Source organism: Salvelinus alpinus, chromosome 1 (assembly GCF_045679555.1).
Source record: "Salvelinus alpinus chromosome 1, SLU_Salpinus.1, whole genome shotgun sequence".
In the NCBI taxonomy this organism is placed as follows: Eukaryota; Metazoa; Chordata; class Actinopteri; order Salmoniformes; family Salmonidae; genus Salvelinus; species Salvelinus alpinus.
Window position 1 is genome coordinate 90958148 of NC_092086.1, and position 21482 is coordinate 90979629.

General features: G+C 43.5%; 1 protein-coding gene across 5 annotated transcripts in view; it reads left to right on the forward strand.

Annotated features, from left to right (window-relative positions):
- The window catches only part of LOC139533917 (glutamate receptor 3), a 113869-nt gene that overhangs the window by 19711 nt on the left and 72676 nt on the right, over window positions 1-21482 (forward strand). For 2 of the 5 annotated variants that reach the window (XM_071332447.1, XM_071332431.1), the window contains exon 3: window positions 19454-19693. In XM_071332447.1, the coding sequence (XP_071188548.1) occupies window positions 19454-19693 (240 nt within the window). Of the gene's footprint in view, window positions 1-14952; window positions 15078-19453; window positions 19694-21482 lie in introns of those variants that run through there. The other 3 variants (XM_071332438.1, XM_071332422.1, XM_071332411.1) reach the window with 3 other exon arrangements.

Consider the following 21482-nt stretch of genomic DNA (forward strand, 5'->3'; position numbering starts at 1 on the left):
ACGATCTTATGTCTCCTCTCAAGAGTTATTCTAGTTTGATTATTTATCTATCGCTTGGATCTCCCATTGCAGCAATTGCTGTTTTGGCCCAGAAAAAACAGGAGCCCATGGAAACACTCATTCCCTGCAACAGCATGGCCTATATAAGATATAGATCAGACATACCAGGAGTCACGATGGGTCAACTGCATTCAAATTCCTTTTACAATATGGCTGAGAGAGCATAGCAGTAGCTGTGCCGTTTTACCCAATATAATGGTTTGGAGGAAAATTGGATGTCTTCAATCTAATGTCAATTATTCTCCCAGCTCTGTGAGAGCATGGGTTTCCCAGATAGGGGATTTAAGTCCCATTGCTACTCTGAGTGCTGCTCATTTTTGCAGACAACCTCATGAATGATGGACCAGCACTGGGGACCAGTGTAGTCAAATAGGTTGACCCCAGAGAATAGCAGCCTCCGTAGAATGTCTGGCTCTCTCACCTGGAACCAGACTCATTTAGGATCTGATTTGGTGGCAGAGTAGGAAGTGTATTTACAGACCGCAGATAATAATGTTAGAATATATAATTCATTCATTTAATCAGAACCAGGTCAGAGTGGTGGAACCTACTGTAAGATGTAATTATTTATATTGATAGATCCTTCCTTACACAGTATACCATGCACATTCACTCTCATTCTGCTCAGTGAGAAACAACTGTAATGATATTTTGAGCAAACAAATAAATAGAGCATGCTTGAATTAGTAATGGTCAAGAATTTGTCCTTGTGGAATGATTGAGTTTTGAGATGTAAAAATAGAGATGATTTTCAATGGTCTGGACCAGTTCACAGTGACAGTCCTTGACCCAGATAGAATGAAGATGGATAAATGACAATTCCCTTGAGGCACAGGGGTATCTAGTGGAGAGTAATGTGACAGTATGCCTCTTTTTTTACCTCTGTTTCATTTGAAAGTTGAAAGAGTACCCTCTGAATTTGGGGATCACTCGGACAGACTGAGAAACTTTCCTAAAATGTGTCCTTTTTGTTATGATGTACTGACAAAAATGTCTGAATTTCCAGCCACTAAAGCCAGAGCTTTGTTAGTTTGGATGCCTTGCCTCAGGTTGGCAAGCATTTATCTCAAATTTTGTCATGGGGTTATCATTTGATAGCTTAAAAAAATACAGGAGCTTAAAAAATACTAAAGAATCTGTTCGGACTGAAAATCCTCATGTGGAACACGGATTTCTCTATAGCACAATTGTGTGTGAGCAAACACCAGTCAAGACATACTATATGTATACCCTAAGGTGTTTATTTGACAACGGTGAGCATATTTTAATGATTTTGAGTCCTTCATTGAATGCCTTGCAAGCCAATCCAAATTGGTGTCCACAGTTTGTTCAAACTTTACCAAGGACACATGGTAAAAACATGGCGCTGGAGGGAATAGCAGCTGTTTTACGGGCTCCTGACCAATTGTGCTATTTTGTGTATTTCTTATGCAGATCTTAACTGGTTTTGTACATAATATTTCCGCCTTTGTTTCCTATGACCAAAAAGCTTCTGTACATCAAAACAGCTATCACTAACCTCGATAGGGATGAGGACTACTTCAGTGAGTCGGAGGTGAAGGGCATATTGATTATCCCGGACCAGGCCCATATACTGGACACTCAGAGAAGGAGGAGACGGCGCTATAGAGGTCCTCAAGACTATCAATCAATCAATCAAATTTATTTATAAAGCCCTTCTTTACATCAGCTGATGTCACAAAGTGCTGTTCAGAAACCCAGCCTAAAACCCCAAACAGCAATTAATGCAGGTGTAGAAGCACGTCGGAGAGTGGATAAACCTCCTCTACCTTCTGTTCTATTGGCGAACGTGCAATCACTGGAGAATAAACTCAACAAGCTCCGTTCGAGACAATCATCAATGTGATCTGAGTCGTGGCTGAACAAGGACATGGAAAATACAGGCAACATCCGCACTGAGCTAAAGGCTAGAGCTGCCGCTTTCAAGGAGCGGGACACTAATCCAGACTTTTATAAGAAATCCCGCTACACCCTCAGACGAACCATCAAACAGGCAAAGCTTCAATACAGGACCAAGATCGAATCCTCCTACACCGGCTCTGACACTCGTCGGATGTGGCAAGGCTTGCAAACTATCACGGATTACAAAGGGAAACCCATCCCGAGCTGTCCAGTGATGCGAGCCTACCAGACAAGCTAAATAGCTTGTATGCTCGTTTCTAGGCAAGCAACATTGAACCATGCATGAGAGCACCAGCTGTTCCGGATGACTGTGTCATCGCGCTCTCCATAGCCGATGTGAGTAAGACCTTTAAACAGGTTAACGTTCACATGGCCGCAGGGCCAGACGGATTACCAGGACGCATATTCAGAATGTGTGCTGACCAGCTGGCAAGTGTCTTCAATGCCATTTTCAACCTCTCCCTGACCCAGTCTGTAATACCTACATGTTTCAAGCAGATCACCATAGTCCATGTGCCCAAGAACACCAGGGTAACCTGTCTAAATGACTATCGCTCCATAGCACTCACATCTGTAGCCATGAAATGCTTTGAAAGGCTGTTCATGCCCTCCAAGCTCATCAACACCATCATCCTAGACACCCTGGAACCACTCCAATTCGCATACCGTCCCAACAGATCCACAGATGACACAATCTCTATTGTATTCCACGCTGCCGTTTCCCACATGGACAAAAGGAACAACTACGTGAGAATGCTGTTCATTGACTACAGCTCAGCGTTCAACACCATAGTACCCTCAAAGCTCATCACTAAGCTAAGGACCCTGGGATTAAACACCTCTCTCTGCGGGTAGGCAACAACACATCCGCCACTCTGACGCTCAACACGGAGGCCCCTCAGGTGTTCGTGCTTGGTCCCCTCCTGTACTCCTTGTTCACCCACGACTGTGTGGCCGCACACGACTCCAACGCCATCATTAAGTTTGCAGACTACATGACTGTGGTAATTCTGATCACCGACTGTGATGAGACAGCCTACAGGGAGGAGGTCAGAGACTTGGCAGTGTGGTGCCAGGACAACAACCTCTCACTCAACGTCATCAAGACAAAGGAGCTGACTGTGGATTACAGAATACAGAGGGCCGAGCACATCCCCATTCACATGGACGAGGGTGTAATGGAATGGGTCGAGAGCTCCAAGTTCCCTCTGTGTCCACATCACTAACAACCTATCATGGTCCAAACACACCGACACAGTTGTGAAGAGGGCACGACAACACTTCTTTCCCCTCACAAGGGTGAAAAGACTTGGCATGGGCCCTCTGATCCTCAAAAAGTTATTCAGCTGCACCATTGAGAGCATCTTGACTGGCTGCATTAACGCTTGGTATGGCAACTGCTTGGCATGTGACGCTACAGAGGGTAGTGCATATGGCCCAGTACATCACTGGGGCCGAGCTCCCTGCCATCCAGGACCTCTGTACCAGGCGGAGTCAGAGGAAGGCCCTAAAAATTGTCAAAGAATCCAGCCACTCATGTAATAGACTGGTCTCTCTGCTACCGCACGGCAAGCGGTACCAGAGAGCCAAGTCTGGGACCAAAGGGCTCTTTAACAGCTTCTACTCGAACAGTTAATCAAATGGTTACCCAGACTATTTGCATTGACCCTCTTTTTGATGTATTTTTGCACTGACATTCTTGCACTGGCTCTATGCACACTCACACATACTACACTGACACTCCAAGACACAAATACAGTACATACACACACAAAACACACACACACACACACACACACACACACACACACACACACACACACACACACACACACACACACACACACACACACACACACACACACACACACACACACACATGCACATTGACGTCACACACTCACACATAGAAACACTTTCACATTCTTCACATACGCTGCTGCTACTCTGTTTAGTATCTATCCTGATTGCCTAGTCACTTTTATCCCTATCTACATGTACAAATTAACTCTACCTCGTACCCCGGCACATTAACTCGGTACTGGTACTCGTTGTATATAGTCTCGTTATTGTTATTTTATTGTTTTACTATTTCTTTTTTTTTCTTATTTGCTAATATTTTTTACTTTTTAACTCTGTATTGTTGGGAAAGGGCTGTTAAGTAAACATTTCACCAAAAAGACTACACCTGTCGTATTCGGCTCAAGTGACAAATAAAAATGTATTTGATTTGATACTGTATGCTTTTGATGTGACCTTCACTTCGAGACTGCAGCATAAATATTGTGTTATGTAATATTTTCTCCCCTTTGTTTTGCTAAAACAACATTTCCTGTTCATTAGTGAGTCCATTGACCTCTCCTTGACATTAGACTCTGTGTTTATCAGTAACCATAAGTTGCAGTACTCCGTCATCTACGCCTAGGGGTTGTTGGAGAAAGGAAATATTGATGCTGGCTACCAATACATACACCCAACCACACCCATACCAGAGGTAGATCAAGCACCATTAATGACAGGGATTTGTGTAACACAGACGCTGGGAGTCAGGAAGCAAGTACAGGGGGTGAATTTAATAATAAATAAAACAATACAAAACAAGAGTAGCGTCTGGACATGAGAAACATAACTAATACTGCCTGGGGACAGAACCAAATGGAGTGACAGATATAGGGGAGGTAATCATAGAAGTGATGGAGTCCAGGTGAGTCTCTTGAGGGGCAGGTGCGCGTAACGATGGTGACAGGTGTGCGTAATAATAAGTAAACTGGCAACAATGAGCGCCAGAGAGGGGGAGCGGGGGTAGATGTGACAATTTACATAATTACAATGATGTTGTTCACAAGAACAGTATATAGGAATTTATCTGAGTGTCCTCCATCAATTCCTTTGTCAGTCTTTAAGACAGATAAAAGTTGCATAGGATGTCTGCATCGGGGGATTATGCATTTGGAGCACTACAAAGTTAGTGGCTGATATCGTGACAAGTTTTAACATCCCCAGTTTGGACCACAGTAGGAGGACACATCTCACACTAGACAAACATATTCTCCTCAGCATGTGGTGGATTAAGCCCATATAGAAACCGAAGTGGCAGATGATGGATTTTGGCATCAATGCATTGAATCACGGTGATTGATAAACAGAGACCATAACATATACTTATGAAAGAATGTCACCTTGCCCATCTCAAAATGAAAGACGTAGCCCCATACAGATACAAGACACAGTAGTGTTCTATTTCATTTTGTGCTTCACCCATCCACAGTCCTGTACACCCAGTTCTAACACATGCAGCAGTATATTCTGCCCACCGTGCACATGGTGGAAATGGTGAGGTTGTAAAATGGCATCAGTGTTGGGTGATCCTGAGGGCGAGTCATTGGGTTGTGCAGTGCCCCTTTCATCCTGTGCTTCAGAATGTGCATGAATGTCAGCGTGGCAACCAAGCGAAAGGGATCTCTACTGACAGGTCACAATGGCCCCCTTCGCCGCTGAAAGATTTCTCACTCTTACACAACACACTTTATCACAGGCCCACAGAAAGCTAGCTACAGCAGCACACAATAAAGCTCTGGAGGTTGCGCTGTGCTGTGATTCACTATTATCTGAGATTATTTTAGGACAACAAGCTATGTGCTTCACATTGAGTAGCCTAATGAAAAATAAGCGAAACACCATTGGGCCAGTGAATAATTTAGCGGTGCTGTTTTTATAGCTTTCAAGGACTCACATGTACCTCGTTCTTAATTCCACTTGGCATTTGTACTGGGTTTGCAGAAGCAATTACTTGATACATGAAGAGCATCACGTTATGGCCTCAAATACAAATTAAATGATGATGAATTTTGAAACCACAAAGGATAAAAATGTGATCATATGCTTGATGAAAATGTAATCTTACTAGAATCAGCTCATGTTCATTCATAACACCCATGGCAGTTTGTTAGTTTATTAAATATTTGAGTACATTTTTAGAATATGCATCCTTTTGAAATTAGTTGTCCAAACTGACACTTGTGTCATATCATATTTGACATACAGTACAGTGGCATGATATGCGTTTCATAATGTCTATTGTAGAGGAGTGTGTTGGTGGATTTGAAGGAGATGAAGGAAAGTATTTGATCCTGTGAGTAGCAGGCAACATCCCAAGTTGACTTTTCATACTGGGTTTCATGGTGCTGATGCACAGCCCTCTGGAGTCATGATGGAACTCCTCCCATTGCAATTGCAATATTTCACGCGTCTGAACGAGTGTCAGTGGTTGTGTTACTACAGTGCTGCTTCCCATGCACAATTATTGAATCGCTTAACCCTTTCCTCACAAGAGGCAATGTACAACACATTGTAAATCATCAGAGTGCAACATTTATCTTGTGAGTCTCTCTTGGGATTTCTTCCAACTCTACAATCAAGGGCTTTGGTGCAGATCTAGCAGCGTTTCAAAAAGCAATGACTGTAAAGAACATGGCACCTGTACCCAGCATGTTCTCCTCTCCTTCCCCTGCTCTTCATAAACAGTCTGGTCCTGTTGTTCCTGCAATATGCAAAGCGTGTGTGGGTTGGGGGTTAGCTGTGTTGCTGTTCCTCCATGCTGGAATATTAAAGGATAATTCTGTCATACAGAACCACAGTAGCCGGAAGGGTTGTTTGTTGCTCGCTCAGGCTGATTGTTTTACTTGTGGGCTGCATAAATACAACAGTAGGCCTGAGATTAGGCATAATCCACCTCAGATGTGGTATGAGGATACGAGTAGAAACACAGGCAGACCATTGGTGCAACTTCATGTTATTTACATATTCTGCTGAGAGATGTATCCCAACCAACATCTCACATTGGTGCCTGGGGCCTGCATAATGCCTGTTTTCAATAATATAAACAGAAAACCAGTTTTTCTAACATGCAGTTTTGTTACAGTACTATTCCACGTCTCTAACATGGGTATTACAAAAGCGAAAGCACCCTCTGTGTATTTGTATAGTATGTCATGTTTTGTTTGCATTCAGGGACTTTTTACAGCCTGATAATAATTTTGGTCTTTTGTGACTTTATGATAAGATTGGACTAGCGATGACAACTAGCCTCCGGGTGGATTAAGAACAACGCACAGCAAATGCGTCATAAAATGTCTCTCTGCTTTTCGGCTGTATCTGATGAATAACCATATCAGCGCATGGACCTGGGGAATTGAACTGTTCCTTTTACATGTTTCTATCACACTACTTTTAGGGAGCACATGACAGCACAGAAACGTACAAGACATGAGTGTTACGAAACAGTTAAACATGTTGACACAAAAAACCAAGAGAAGAGGCAGCCATGAGAAACTAGTTCATTATTCAGTGGAACCAGTTCATTCCCTCTCCCTGGAAAGAGACATAATTGTCATGGGGAGCGGATTTCAGAGTACCTGACATCTTCAAACATAATATCCTCATAAGGCTGAGACGTGAGACCCCACACACTGCTTCCACTTCACACATCTGTTAGTTGAACTGGATTAAGATGTCCAAGTCAGGTTCATATGGAGTTACAGCTGGTTACAACCACAAAAACACTCACATTCCCTCATGATACATCATCTCACTGCTCATTATGGCATTACAGATAGATTGGATTAATGCACAATTTAATTTGGTTTAATGTATGTAGTAGTAGTTGTTTATTTAAAGGGACCATGTGCAAGTAAAAACATACATTTCAAACAGTGAAATATGATGTTTGCACCAGAGTTAGCTAAACACAGCTATTTTTTTGTACGCAGTCCCTAACTAAACGTAACTCAATATGTGATCCTCTGTGGCTCAGTTGTTAGAACATGGTGCTTGCAACTACAGGATAGAAGGTTCCCGGGATGACCAATACTTAAAGTGTATGCACGCATGACTGTAAGTGCCTTTGGCTAAAAGCGACTGCTAAATGGCATATATTATAAACATAGCTAAATATACATTCACATCACTCATACATAAAATATAACAAATAATACAATAAGTACAGGACACAGTACATAAAACACATTGATACTTGAGTGCATTAAGAATTAGTCAATGTGTTCAGCCTTGATCCTGCTTTGACCTCCATGAAAATTGCAATTTCAAAGCTAATTACCTCTAATTCTCCACATTTTGACATGGGACTGAGTGAACATTTTCAGGTTAAAACAGATTTCCTTCAATTATACACATTTTGCCATGTCTTATGCCTTGTTCCTACGCTGTCTGAGTGACTCAAACTTTATAACAAAATCAATGGGGGCCCCATGCCATGCCTTTTGGGGAAATTTAGATTCTCCCTGACTGTCTAGTTTTTATTTTGGTGATTGTTAGTTCTCAAATATGATCTTATAAAAAAAGATATTGCTCCATTATCTTTTCTACATACTTTATATCTGGTTTTAGTCGTTCAAGTTTACACTGAAAACGTTTTACCATCCCGAAAAAAATTACAAGCTGCTGCTAAATGCATATAGGGGAAACACTGGTCTACTCTTGTGGAGTTCCTCGTGACTGCTGTTTTGTTCAGAGCTTAATATTACAAAATCTTTCAGATGTGGGGGTGCAGGATTTTTGATAATCTTATAAACTAGAAAGACATCTGAAAAAAAATTAAGTTGTCAAAATTTAACAGATTGTACACGTGGAGAATTTTACAGTGGTGGTAATAATGTGATTTCCTGTCCAGGATCTTCAGTGCTTCTTTATATAGAGATCGAACGGGTATCATTTATGTTTCATTGGCTTGAGACTGGCTGGTGATAAAACAGGACAGGTGAGAAAAGATCATTGCATGTAAATACATTTTGGCTGCCTCTGTAGAGCATGAGTTCCTGATGTATTGGAAATTTTAAAGACTATATATGATTTTGATGGACATCTTTTTAATGTGTTTTTTAAAGTTCAAAGTAGGCTCTAGGATAATGGGCAGATATTTAAACTGTACATTTTATTGTCCATGGAGGAGTATGTCCGGGTAAGCCGGGTAAGCCGGACATACTCCTCCTGTTTTTTCCACATTGAGGGTGAGACAGGAATGTTTGAGCCATTCAGACACTTTCTCCAATGATGCTGTTAGTTTGCTTGAAACCTCATCAGCATTTTTGCCACGGATATAAAAAACTGTATCCTCCGCGTACATTTGTATATCCACACCTTGGCACACAGATGGAAGGTCATTAATATAGAGACTGAAAAACAAAGGGCCCAGGATTGACCCCTGTGGCACTCCCATAGTGCAATCCCTTGGTGATGATAGTTCACCATTTATTTGAACACATTGCATCTGTTCTACCAGATAAGACTCAATCCATTTTAAAGCACTTGATGAGATGTTGAAGTTAAATAGCTTGGAGAAGAGGACATTGTGGTTAACAGTGTTAAAGGCTTTTCTGAGGTCGAGGAGAACAGAATCTACAACACCCGCTTTTATCCAGCTTGGCCTTGATCATCTCTAGGAGATACCAACATGCTGTTTCTGGAGAGTGGTTGACCCTAAACCTAAACTGCATGGGGTGAAGGGGAAAGCTATCCATTTTCAGGTGGGTTGTTAGCTGTTCCATTACCACTAATGTACTGCTCCGTTATTTGCCTGTTTGTGACCTGCTTGTTAGCTTCGCACCATTCTTGCCATTCTCCTTTGACCTCTCTCGTCAACAAGCTTTTTTCGCCCACAGGACTGTCGCTGACTGGATGTTTTTTGTTTGTCGCACCATTCTCTGTAAACCCTAGACACTGTTGTGTGTGAAAAGCCCAGGAGGGCGGCCGTTTCTGAGATACTGGATCCGGTGCACCTGGCACCGACAATCATACCATGCTCAAAGTCGCTTAGGTCACTAGTTTTGCTAATTTTAATGTTCAATCGAACAGTAACTGATTGCCTGTCTGCCTGCTTTATATAGCATGCCCCGTGACTGTCTGTATGAGCGATCCATTTTCGTGAACAGTTCAAAATTCAAAAGGCACTCGCACATCTGAGTTATCTTTTTTGCAGGTACATGGTAACAATTGGATAAGATGAGAAAAAAGAAGAAACCCGCACACTGCTCTTGCTAGATACGTAAAGCTTAATAAAGAGCAGTGATACTAGCAAGAGCAGTGTCCAGGTTTGTTCTTTTTTCTTGTCCCTGGTGACATTTGTTGCAAGGGTTGATAGTCTGGTCTCTGATGGTAAATTGTTGGCCCAATTTAAAACTGAATCAATTAAGCATTTATTTAAAGTGGTTGCGATGACAGTTTTTGTCTTGGAGACTCCCATCTCCCTTCAGTTGTAGGTAACCAGTCTTGACATGGCCTTTTTCAGTCAGTTTATCAAGGTTTTTCTATGTGAGTTTGCCATTGGCCTCCTTGATGGTTTTAAGAAAGAAATCAGCTTTGGCTTTCCTAAAACTCTTAGTCCGTTAATTTCTCAGTCCCTTGTAAACTGGTCGGTCAACCTCTAAGCCAGATTTTTGGGATTTCTTCAGAGCAGCATCTCTCTTCTTTATCAGGTGCCAAAGGGTGCCATTGAACCAAGGTATGTCCCGTTTTTAGTTCGATTTGTGAGGGACTTTCCTTGAAAATTTGCTATGGATTCAACGAATTGTTGTAATTTCATTGCAGTCTTTTTCCAGAAATGTTTGTACTATATAAAATACAAATAAATTATATAAAGACAGTGGAAATGGACTCAATCTCATCGAATACATTTCTCTTCATTGGACAACCAGTAAAAATAAAGGTTGAAGAGAATTTTTCTTCTTCTAAAATATTGTTTTTTTTTCTAAAACACAATCATTATTTAAAAGTGGCCTCTTCTGGGATAAGAGGAAGAAGTATGTATTTATTGTGTAACACAGGGGTACTGGCATGCTTTAAGCTTGTCTTGAGAGCGGTGAAATCCCTTTGAAGCATAACAGCAACATAATGTACCATTGGTTCTGTTGTCTGCCTAACAGTGATTCCCACATTACAGTAGCGTAAATATGTTCCACCTCCAAAATAATTTCACATGCAGCAGTTAATAAGGCTGTCTTTGAAAATATACAAGTTGTTTATCTTTCTCAATAAGTATACCATAAGAGTTTTATGTCTTTCATCTATTTGTATTTTTGGGGCATGTTTTGAGCTGTTGGGAGCTGTTGGGAGTTTTCTGTTATTTTATATTGCTTTGCCTAACTTCAAATAGTGTGTGTAGTGTACGTGTGTGTCAGCGTGTCCATGCATCTGTGTGTGTGTGTGTGTGTGTGTGTGTGTGTGTGTGTGTGTGTGTGTGTGTGTGTGTGTGTGCGTCCGCATGCGTGTTCAGCAGCTGTTGTGTGCTGTGCTCTACTCTATCTTGTCCCTGAACATGTGGCCCTTGGACAGGTATTCCCATGGTGATTAGAGCCTAACCCTAGGCCCCTGGCCTGCCTCTCACCCAGGATGCCTCTCTGAAGGAGGGTGAGGTACCTCCAGTCAGCAGTCAACACTCTCCCCCTTGCTGGCTCCCAACACCTACAGTAGAAAACAGCCAGCCCAGTGCCAACACTGAAGTTGTTGGTCTTAGGCAGCTTTAGAATAACCTCACCATCAGGCAACAACATGTCTAATCAGCCATTGTTCCAGAGGGTGATGCAGTTGTCCATAGTAAGCCCACATCCACTGTCTGTTGGCCCTCAGACCCAGGAGGGTGGCCTCAGCAATGTCATAGAGCCTTGGTATGCCTTAATTAGCCCGTATCTCCCTCTTACTGCTCTATTCAGTCACATAAATGGGGGATTGATTTTCTGGCTGCCTTACTGATGCATCTGGTGTTACCGTAGCTGGGCAAGGACAGCAGCAGCAACTTGAAGAGAAAGCCTGTTGGTTCTGTTCTGTTAGCCTCTCTTCTCCTCCCCTGCCTTCAGTGATAGCAGCTAGCTAGCACTTAAAGAATTCACTTTGCAGGCAGGTTGCCTGGGCTTTGCAGTGCATAGCGTTGATACAGCTTCATCCTCACCTCACTGAGTGGTATGTAAGACTCACAGTAGATCCACCAGCTGCCTGTAGGGGAGACCTTCTGAAGTGCAAATCACCAGGTTTCTGGAAAACATGATTGAACACTGGGGCCACTGGGACCACGGCAACCACCCATTACGTGTAATGAGTTGTCGAGAGGGGGAGCAACAGAGGGATGGAGAGAGATGGAGAAGGATATAGAGAGAGAGACTGTCTGTCATTAAGTAAGGAACGACAGGCAGTCTCAGACAGTGAGGAGGCTAAATAGAAGAGAGGAGAGAGGGGGAAGAAAGTATGTCAGAGAATACTTAGAGAAAGTAAAGAGAAAAGAAGTGAAGGGATTTTTCATTCATGTCTGTGTTATTAATCATGCACCTCTGTGGTATTATTTTGAGAGGAGGTGCACAGAGCTGTGAGCGTATAGAACAGACCTGTGAGCGTATAGAACAGAGCTGTGAGCGTATAGAACAGACCTGTGAGCGTATAGAACAGAGCTGTGAGCGTATAGAACAGAGCTGTGAGCGTATAGAACAGAGCTGTGAGCGTATAGAACAGAGCTGTGAGTGAAAATAGAATAGTATAACAGTGCCTGTGGTTTTTATTCTAGGCGTGAAGATATTTCAATGTCATGTTTATTTATTTTATTTAACCTTTATATTGACAGGGAGTCAATGCTGATACAAAGGTCTCTTTTCCAGACGAGCCCTGTATAGCACCACAATACACATCAAAATACAATAAACACATTAAACTACACAGTCATATACACATTAAAATACACTTTATTATACACAACAATACACAAAAAGCAAAACACAATTATAAAATAATGTCACATTATTCAGCAAAAAAGGTCCCCTAACAACTGTCTGAAATGCCCTAGACCTAGAGGCACGTCTAGACGATATTAGGCTACACTGATAACTCGTGCTTGGCTGCCTAATGTATAGGTGCCCCCATAATATTTCCATTGAGGAAGTGTTATCATTATCATTATTTTAGCAATCCGTGGTAGAAGACCCTCCTAATAAAAATGCCCCTCATCCTGCTGATTTGAGCTGATGAACAGTATTTGCGCTTGAGGTTATAGGTGCGTTATAAATTCGCTCGAGGGTTCCAGAGCACAGAATAACTGATGAATTTACGAACGCTCAACACTAGTTGAATATAGCCGGGGTCAGTAAATGTCGTCAAAAAAGCGTAATTAAATTGTTGCCAGCAGCACAGTTGCAGTCACCAACGCTCTGGATAACATGAAAACAGTCTAACCAGCTCTGCTAGGGCGAGTAAATTGGTCAGAGTGAGGTGTTTTCTCATTTGTGACTGGAAGTAGATAGCAAGCAAGCCAACGTTTGGCAGTTAGCTTGGCTGATTGACTGTGGTTGTTTGGTCAGAACGCTCGGATCATCTCTACTCCTCGGCCAGAGCGCTCTGAACGCTCCGAGAGCGAAACCCTCTGAATTTACAAACGGGCAATCTGACAACAACGCTCTGAATTTACAAACGGGCAATCTGACAACAACGCTCTGAATTTACAAAGGGGCAATCTGACAACAACGCTCTGAATTTACAAACGGGCAATCTGACAACAACGCTCTGAATTTACAAACGGGCAATCTGACATCAACGCTCTGAATTTACAAAGGGTCAATCTGACAACAACGCTCTGAATTTACAAAGGGTCAATCTGACAACAACGCTCTGAATTTACAAAGGGGCAATCTGACAACAACGCTCTGAATTTACAAAGGGTCAATCTGACAACAACGCTCTGAATTTACAAAGGGGCAATCTGACAACAACGCTCTGAATTTACAAAGGGGCAATCTGACAACAACGCTCTGAATTTACAAAGGGGCAATCTGACAACAACGCTCTGAATTTACAAAGGGGCAATCTGACAACAACGCTCTGAATTTACGGACACTCAGTCTGACACTCCAGATTGAATATATGAACACACCCTATGGATGAGAAAGTGAACCTGCCATTTCCCCAAAAAGTTTTGCTCATTGGGGAATCGGGGATGCCTTGCTTTGCGATCTATTGCCTAGGACATCAACAGCCAGGGTTTCATTAAATAAGCTATAGGCACAATACTTTTTATTGTACATTTAGGCCTAATTAAACTGACGCATTTGGCGATGTTCAACTTCAATTCACTGGCACAATGGATAATAGTTTAGCCATACTGTCACGACTCCGACCGAGGCAGGCTCTCCTTCCCGTTCGGGTGGCGCCCTGCGATCGTCGTCGCCGGCCTATTAGCTGCCACTGATCCTTTTCTCCCCCTCCTTATGTGTTTATTGGTTACACCTGTTTTGTATTAGGTTTGTAATTAGTTGGGTTTATCAGTCAGCCGGCCCGCCCGTTTCTTTGTGCGGGATTGTTAGTTGGTAAGAGTGGTGTTTGTTTTCGATCTACGTTGTATCTGAACTGTTTTCGTTCCCCCCCGTGTCTGGGGTTGTTTTATGAGAACATCCAGTGTATAGAAGGGTGGCCTAGTTTCTCAGTGTTCATTAAAGAACATTTGTTATTGCACCTGCTGTTTCCTGCACTTGACTTCGCACTCCGACACCCAGTCCTTACACATACACATTGATAGCTTAATCTATACTTTTATATACTTTTGGTGAGTTTATGAGGCATTGCTAGACAAGACATTGCGATATACATGTTATATTGCCTATGCGCACTGTTCCGACTGTCTGTCTGCCTGTCTCTTCCTCGCTGGGTTGCCTGCTCTTTCTCTTCGCGAGTGTGTGTTCAGTCTTCGGTCTGTTGCGTGTAGAATAGTTTACGGTAGGCTACTACACATTGATAGCCCCTACTTATTGAAATTGCAAGACATTAAATGGCAAGATACAGCTTTTGATTACCGATGCACAGGTCTGACTCTGTCTGCCTGGTGTCGGTCTTGCCTACCTACGTATGGCTGTGCCCCTCCCCTCTCTTTCCCTCACTAGTTTGCTATTTCTTTGTTGTGAAAGATGTGAGTTTGTTGTCTTGGAAGTTAAAACAACTACTCAGTATCTTCCGTTGCAGTCGAGGAGGAGATTTGAAGGGCAAGGAGACAAGGAATCGATTACTCTCCACCGCTAAGCACATGCAGTCAGGAGCGGATGAGTGGAGAAAATGTACGTCTTAAAAATATATTATTTGGTATTTATTTTTTGCTATTCAAACGATTGTAATGGTGACTGCAGGAGCGATTGCCATCATTTTGTGTAGTAACCTGCAGCTAGGCCATGGTACAGTACAGGGGCGCAACTTTCACTGGGGATGGGGGACATATCCCCCCACATTCTGAAATTGCATTTTTGCCCACAGTTTTATAGTAGGAATGTGCCTAATATTTTTTATATTAATAAAGTGTTCCCCCACTTCTAAAACCAAAGTTGCGCCCCTGGTACAGTATGCATTAATAGCTTGGAAAATTAAAACAATTTTTTTATGTAAATTGAAAACCAATGCTTTAGAAGGGAATTCCATCTTTTATCACCAGAGCCTGGCTCCCTTGGTATGCAGTGGAGACAAAGTATTTGTCTTGAATCCAAATCCATAGACTTGGAATTGGTAGTCTTTAAAAATAATTGTGTGTCTCAGTTGCATTAGTGAATTTGGCTATTTCAGCCACACCCGTTGATGACAGGTGTATAAAATCGAGCACACATCCATGCAATCTCCATAGACAAACTTTGTCAGTAGAATGGCCACCTTTCCAACAAGTCAATTCGTGAAATTTCTGCCCTGCTAGAGCTGCACCGGTCAACTGTAAGTGCTGTGAAGTGGAAACGGAGCAACAATGGCTCAGCCGAAAAATGGTAGGCCACACAAGCTCACAGAACGGGACCAACTGTAAAGTTTGGTGGAGGAGGAATAATGGTCTGGGGCTGTTTTTCATGGTTCGGGCTAGGTCCCTTAGTTCCAGTGAAGGGAAATCTTAACGCTACATCATACAATGACATTCTAGACGATTCTGTGCTTCCAACTTTGTGGCAACCGTTTTGGGAAGAACTTTTTCTCTTTCAGCATGGCAATGCCTCCGTGCACAGAGCGAGGGCCATACAGAAATGGTTTGTCGACATCGATGTGGAAGAATTTGACTGGCCTGCACAGAGCCCTGATCTCAACCCCATCGAACACCTTTGGGATGAATTGGAACTCCGACAGCGAGCCAGGCCTAATCGCACAACATCAGTGCCCGACCTCATTAATACTCTAGTGGCTGACTGGAAGCAATGTTACAACATCTAGTGGAAAGCCTTCCCAGAGGAGTGGAGGCTGTTATTGCAGCAAAGGGGGGACCAACTCCATTATAATGCCCATGATTTTAGAATGAGATGTTCAACGAGCAGGTGTCCACATACTGTTGGCCATGTAGTGTACTTTTGGTCATGTAGTGTATCAGGTCTTTGAGCTGAGTGTGTGTGTGTGTGTTAGTTTCTGTGTGTGTGTGAGTGTGTGTCGTATCGACATGGTTGTTTTTATGCAGACGGTGGGCTGGCTTTGAGAGAGGCTGTGATAAATGATGGTTCTAGCAGTGCATGGGAATCTGCTCTGACATTTTCTCATATGCCTGTTTCCAAAGCCACAACAAAGGGAGTAGAACCCATTCAATTAAAAAAGGTCCTTTAAGTCTGCAGAAAAAAATGGGGGAAAGAATATGATTTGAATATGAAACAATGTCACAACAGCCTCATGTTGAGTCCTGCCACGTCCCATGGTTTCAGCCTCATCTGTCGCTAGTTATACCATGCAGATGTAATGCTTTACCTTCACAAAGACACCTGCTGTAGCAGAGTCATTATTCTGGTGTTGCCCCTGGCCCCAGAACAAACACACATTCATCTGATGTGTGCACATACCAAAGGAAAAGGCCATGAATGGATGGAGATAGATGGTTGAATTGAAGCATGATAGATGGGTAGAGAAATGTGTGGATGTTTGAGTGAATGGTTAGCTTGATGGAGGAATGACGCTGAGATGCCTTTAAACCAGTGTTGTATAACATGCAGCATTGAACTTGAAAATAATACTTGAAGATTACAGAACCGCGAAATTATTCAGGTGTGCCTCCAGACTTTGAAATAAGCCTGTTCTCTTTTTACCAATCCATTCCAAATGTCAGTCTTTATAGTTTTATGCAGTATCTATGCTGTGGTTTTTCAAAGTTTCCAAGAGATTTATTTGAGGTTTAGGCCCCTATTGATTCCATAAGCTCTAGAGCACTGCATTCCTTTTCAATGATTATTTCTTTCATTTTCTACTTTTGCCGGTCAGTCAGGTGAAGAGAGGAGAGGAGTACACTCCACGGAGGGCAAAGCGCTTGAGGGATCAGCCAGATGGTGTGGCACAGTAGAGTTGTTATTCAGGGTTCACAAACGTCCATTCCACTTACAACTAACATCTATAGGAGAGAGAGAGAGGCAGGGTCACGGGAGCTTGTTTAAAACCTTTTGTACAGTCACATGAGAGGTTTGTTCACTCATTTGTTTTGTACAAATAAAATAAAATATTTATACCTTGTTAGACCAAGTATCCAGTGTGTTCATAGTGTTTATAGCCAGACCTGTTTTCATCAGTCCCACATACGGCTCTAGATAGCAGCTTGTTACAAATCAGTTTATACTGCTGCGACCAGTGAGCACAGTGTTACGCTGGTATGAATGATTCGAGAGACATGCAGAGGTTTTTATTTTACCCAAATTACGGCGTGCTGTGTAAGCGCACGAGGACAAAGACCAAACAAACACGTAACAGTACCCCCCCCCTGACGTGCTGCACAGCGCAACGACAACGGCCTCGAATTAGATCACAGGAACGCAGTGCGGGTCGATCAAGACCAGATGCAGCTTCCGAATTTGCGTCGTCATCGGACGGGCCTGTTGCCGCTGCCGAAGTTACGTCAGACGGACCAGTAGCAGTGGCGTCAAGACGGCCCGGTTGTGGCGGCTTCTTTCGGGCCAGTTGTGGCTGCTGAAGTTGCGTCGTCGGACGACCCAGTTGCAGCTGCCGAAGTTGTGGAGGCGCCGGACGGACCAATCGCAGCGTCGTCAGACGGACCCGTTGTGGTTGACGTCAGACGACCCAGTTGCAGCTGCCTGAGTTGCGGCGGCGCGGGACGGACCGGTCGTAGCGTCGCCAGACTGGCCATTCCCGCTGTCTCCCTCAATGGTTGATTATTCTGTCACGCTGGTATGAAGAGATTCGGGAGACAAACGTAGGAATGCGTAATAGTTTTTTTTATTAAGCACCAAATTACGGTGTGCTGTGTAAAGGCACAGGGACGAAGACCAAACAAACACGTAACAAAAACACAGGTTTGAAACCCAAACAAAAGAGCGAGGAGTACCTCGAATAAATAACACACACGCACAATGATTAACACACGGGATGAGACCCGTAATCATCTGCGCAATCCACAAGGGCACGAAAGCCCAAAACACACAGCACAGGTACTCACACGCACCAACGGACATTGTAACAATAATCAACCCCCCCCCCCAATGGAAACCAAAGGGCACATATATACAAATACTAATCAGTGGGAATAGGGGACAGGTGTGCGTGATGAAAGTTCCGGTGGGATCCGTGATTCACAATCTAATGCTGCAACAACGCCTGTCTGCGTCCTGCATGGTGGAAGGAGGTATTTGTCTCTTAAGAGCAGTGACCAGTGCACTGATTTCCCCCATTAGTTCTATTAGTTCTAGTTGATTAACCAAGCAGATAGGTTGACTCCAAGGAGAAGTGAAGGGCACAGAGAGCCAGAGAGCATTGCCATGGGGAACGCACATCCCACACAGCTGTCCTTTATTATGAATGGTCACCATTTATTTCCCTATTTAGATTAATGCCTGTTTAAATTAATAAAGAATAGTTCATTTTCTACACATTAAATGTGATTTCCCCTGAATTCTCAATTACTCCACCATGACAACTATTTTGTACAATATTCTGATTAATCCATTCTCTCTCTCTCTGATTGGTAGCTATTATTTTGAGATCTGACCACGTCTGTCAGTCTTGGTGTTATGTTCTTTGGCTGAGAAGAAGAGATCTGAGAAGAAGAGATCCGGGAGAGATTTGGCCCTGTTGGACTGTGTGTGTGGTTGACTGTGTTCTGACCCTCACCTGGGTATCTGAATGTGGGAAGAAATGCCTGGAGGCTTGGTTGACTTTGATTTTACCCTCACCTAACTGTACTGTCTGTATTTTATATCCAGTGCTGTGTACTAATGGTGCTGTCTGTCTGTCTGGTAGGTTGACTGTGTTCTAACCTTCACCTGACTGTGCTATCTGTTTGACAGTTAGGGAGACTGTGTCTGTCTCCTAATCCTAACAGTTACCTGAATGTGCTGTCTGTCTGTTTGGTTGACTGTGTTCTGAGTTCTGTTTCTCACCTGAGCTTACTCAAACAGACTGTCTGTCTGTTTGTATTTCTAGGCTGACTATGTTTTGACCCAAAGCTGACTGTTCGGTCTGTTTGTCTGTCTGTCTGTTTCTCCAGTCTGCTCCCAGTTCTCCAGAGGAGTGTACGCCATCTTTGGCTTCTACGATCAGAAGTCCATGAACACGCTGACCTCGTTCTGTGGGGCTCTACACACCTCCTTTATCACACCCAGCTTCCCCACCGATGCCGACGTGCAGTTTGTCATTCAGATGAGGCCTCCTCTACGGGGAGCTGTCCTCAGCCTGCTGGCCCACTACAAGTGGGAGAAGTTTGTCTACCTCTATGACACCGAGAGAGGTAAGAGACAGGCTGTCTAACAGTCAGACAGCTTTCCATTCACACACAATGGAATGCTGCATATAGAAAAGGGTCTCTGTGGTTAACCCTTAGCCTGGCTTCTTTATTTGTCTACCTCTATGACACCTGGAGATAGCTAAGAGACAGCCGCCTGACAGACTGACGGACTGACAGCCTGACACAAATGAGACACTGTACTATATACAGTATGCATGCTCTCTGGTTAACCCATAGCCTGACTTACTTTTATGTTCAGTATATCATGAGAGAAATAGGTCTTTGATATTGCTATACCCATCAGACCAGCTCATATTTGATTTCAGGTTCTGTGCTAAGTGAAAATGTAGTTTGACTGACAGGAAAAAGAAGAGGTGCTCCTCTCTCCTCACATCACGTTAAACCATGAACTATTTCATTATTTCCCCTCAGTGTGGAAATCCTCTCCCCAGTTCTCATTCCAAGAGTGGTCTATCTAAGACCTTTAAATCTGGGCTTGTAATGATGCCAAAGTGCTTTAGTGTCTGGGAGGAGGTTGAATGCTGCTTGGCTTCCACAGGGCTCTGTCTGCTTCCGTAAATGAGTCCAAGACAGGTACTGTTATGTGTTCTTGTCACTGTGACTGTTGCTGTGCTGTAGTGTAACTCTGAGGAGATCCCTCCATCTGTACGGTACCAGCCTCTAATCCTCTGAATATAATTTAGACTCTAATTGGATTATACAAAGAACGAGCCACAACACACCGTGACTTTTACATGTCCTTCATGCACCCCCCTCCTCTCTTCTTCGCTGTACCCCAGCAGCAGCCGTGGGCTGACGGAGGGAGCTAGCGGAGGTCTCCATCCTGCTCTGTGAAGGTCAACATCTGGAGAGTTCAGCTTTAAGATGGAGCACTAATGACACTCCAATCTGTCAGAGTGGGATATTCCTGGTACTGGACCAGGCTACTGTACTGTAAGGCTGGCTGTAGAGAGGGAGAGACAAACTTTACTGGAGCAGGCTACTGTACTGTAAGTCTGTAGAGAGAGACAAACTGTACTGGACCAGGCTACTGTACTGTAAGGCTGGCTGTAGAGAGAGACAAACTGTACTGGAGCAGGCTACTGTACTGTAAGGCTGGCTGTAGAGAGGGAGAGACAAACTTTACTGGAGCAGGCTACTGTACTGTAAGGCTGGCTGTAGAGAGGGAGATACAAACTGTACTGGAGCAGGCTACTGTACTGTAAGGCTGGCTGTAGAGAGAGACAAACTGTACTGGAGCAGGCTACTGTACTGTAAGGCTGGCTGTAGAGAGGGAGAGACAAACTGTACTGGACCAGGCTACTGTACTGTAAGGCTGGCTGTAGAGAGGGAGAGACAAACTGTACTGGAGCAGGCTACTGTACTGTAAGGCTGGCTGTAGAGAGGGAGAGACAAACTGTACTGGAGCAGGCTACTGTACTGTAAGGCTGGCTGTAGAGAGGGAGAGACAAACTGTACTAGAGCAGGCTACTGTGCTGTAAGGCTGTAGAGAGAGACAAACTGTACTGGACCAGGCTACTGTACTGTAAGGCTGGCTGTAGAGAGGGAGAGACAAACTTTACTGGAGCAGGCTACTGTACTGTAAGGCTGGCTGTAGAGAGGGAGAGACAAACTGTACTGGACCAGGCTACTGTACTGTAAGGCTGTAGAGAGAGACAAACTGTACTGGACCAGGCTACTGTACTGTAAGGCTGGCTGTAGAGAGGGAGAGACAAACTTTACTGGACCAGGCTACTGTACTGTAAGGCTGGCTGTAGAGAGGGAGAGACAA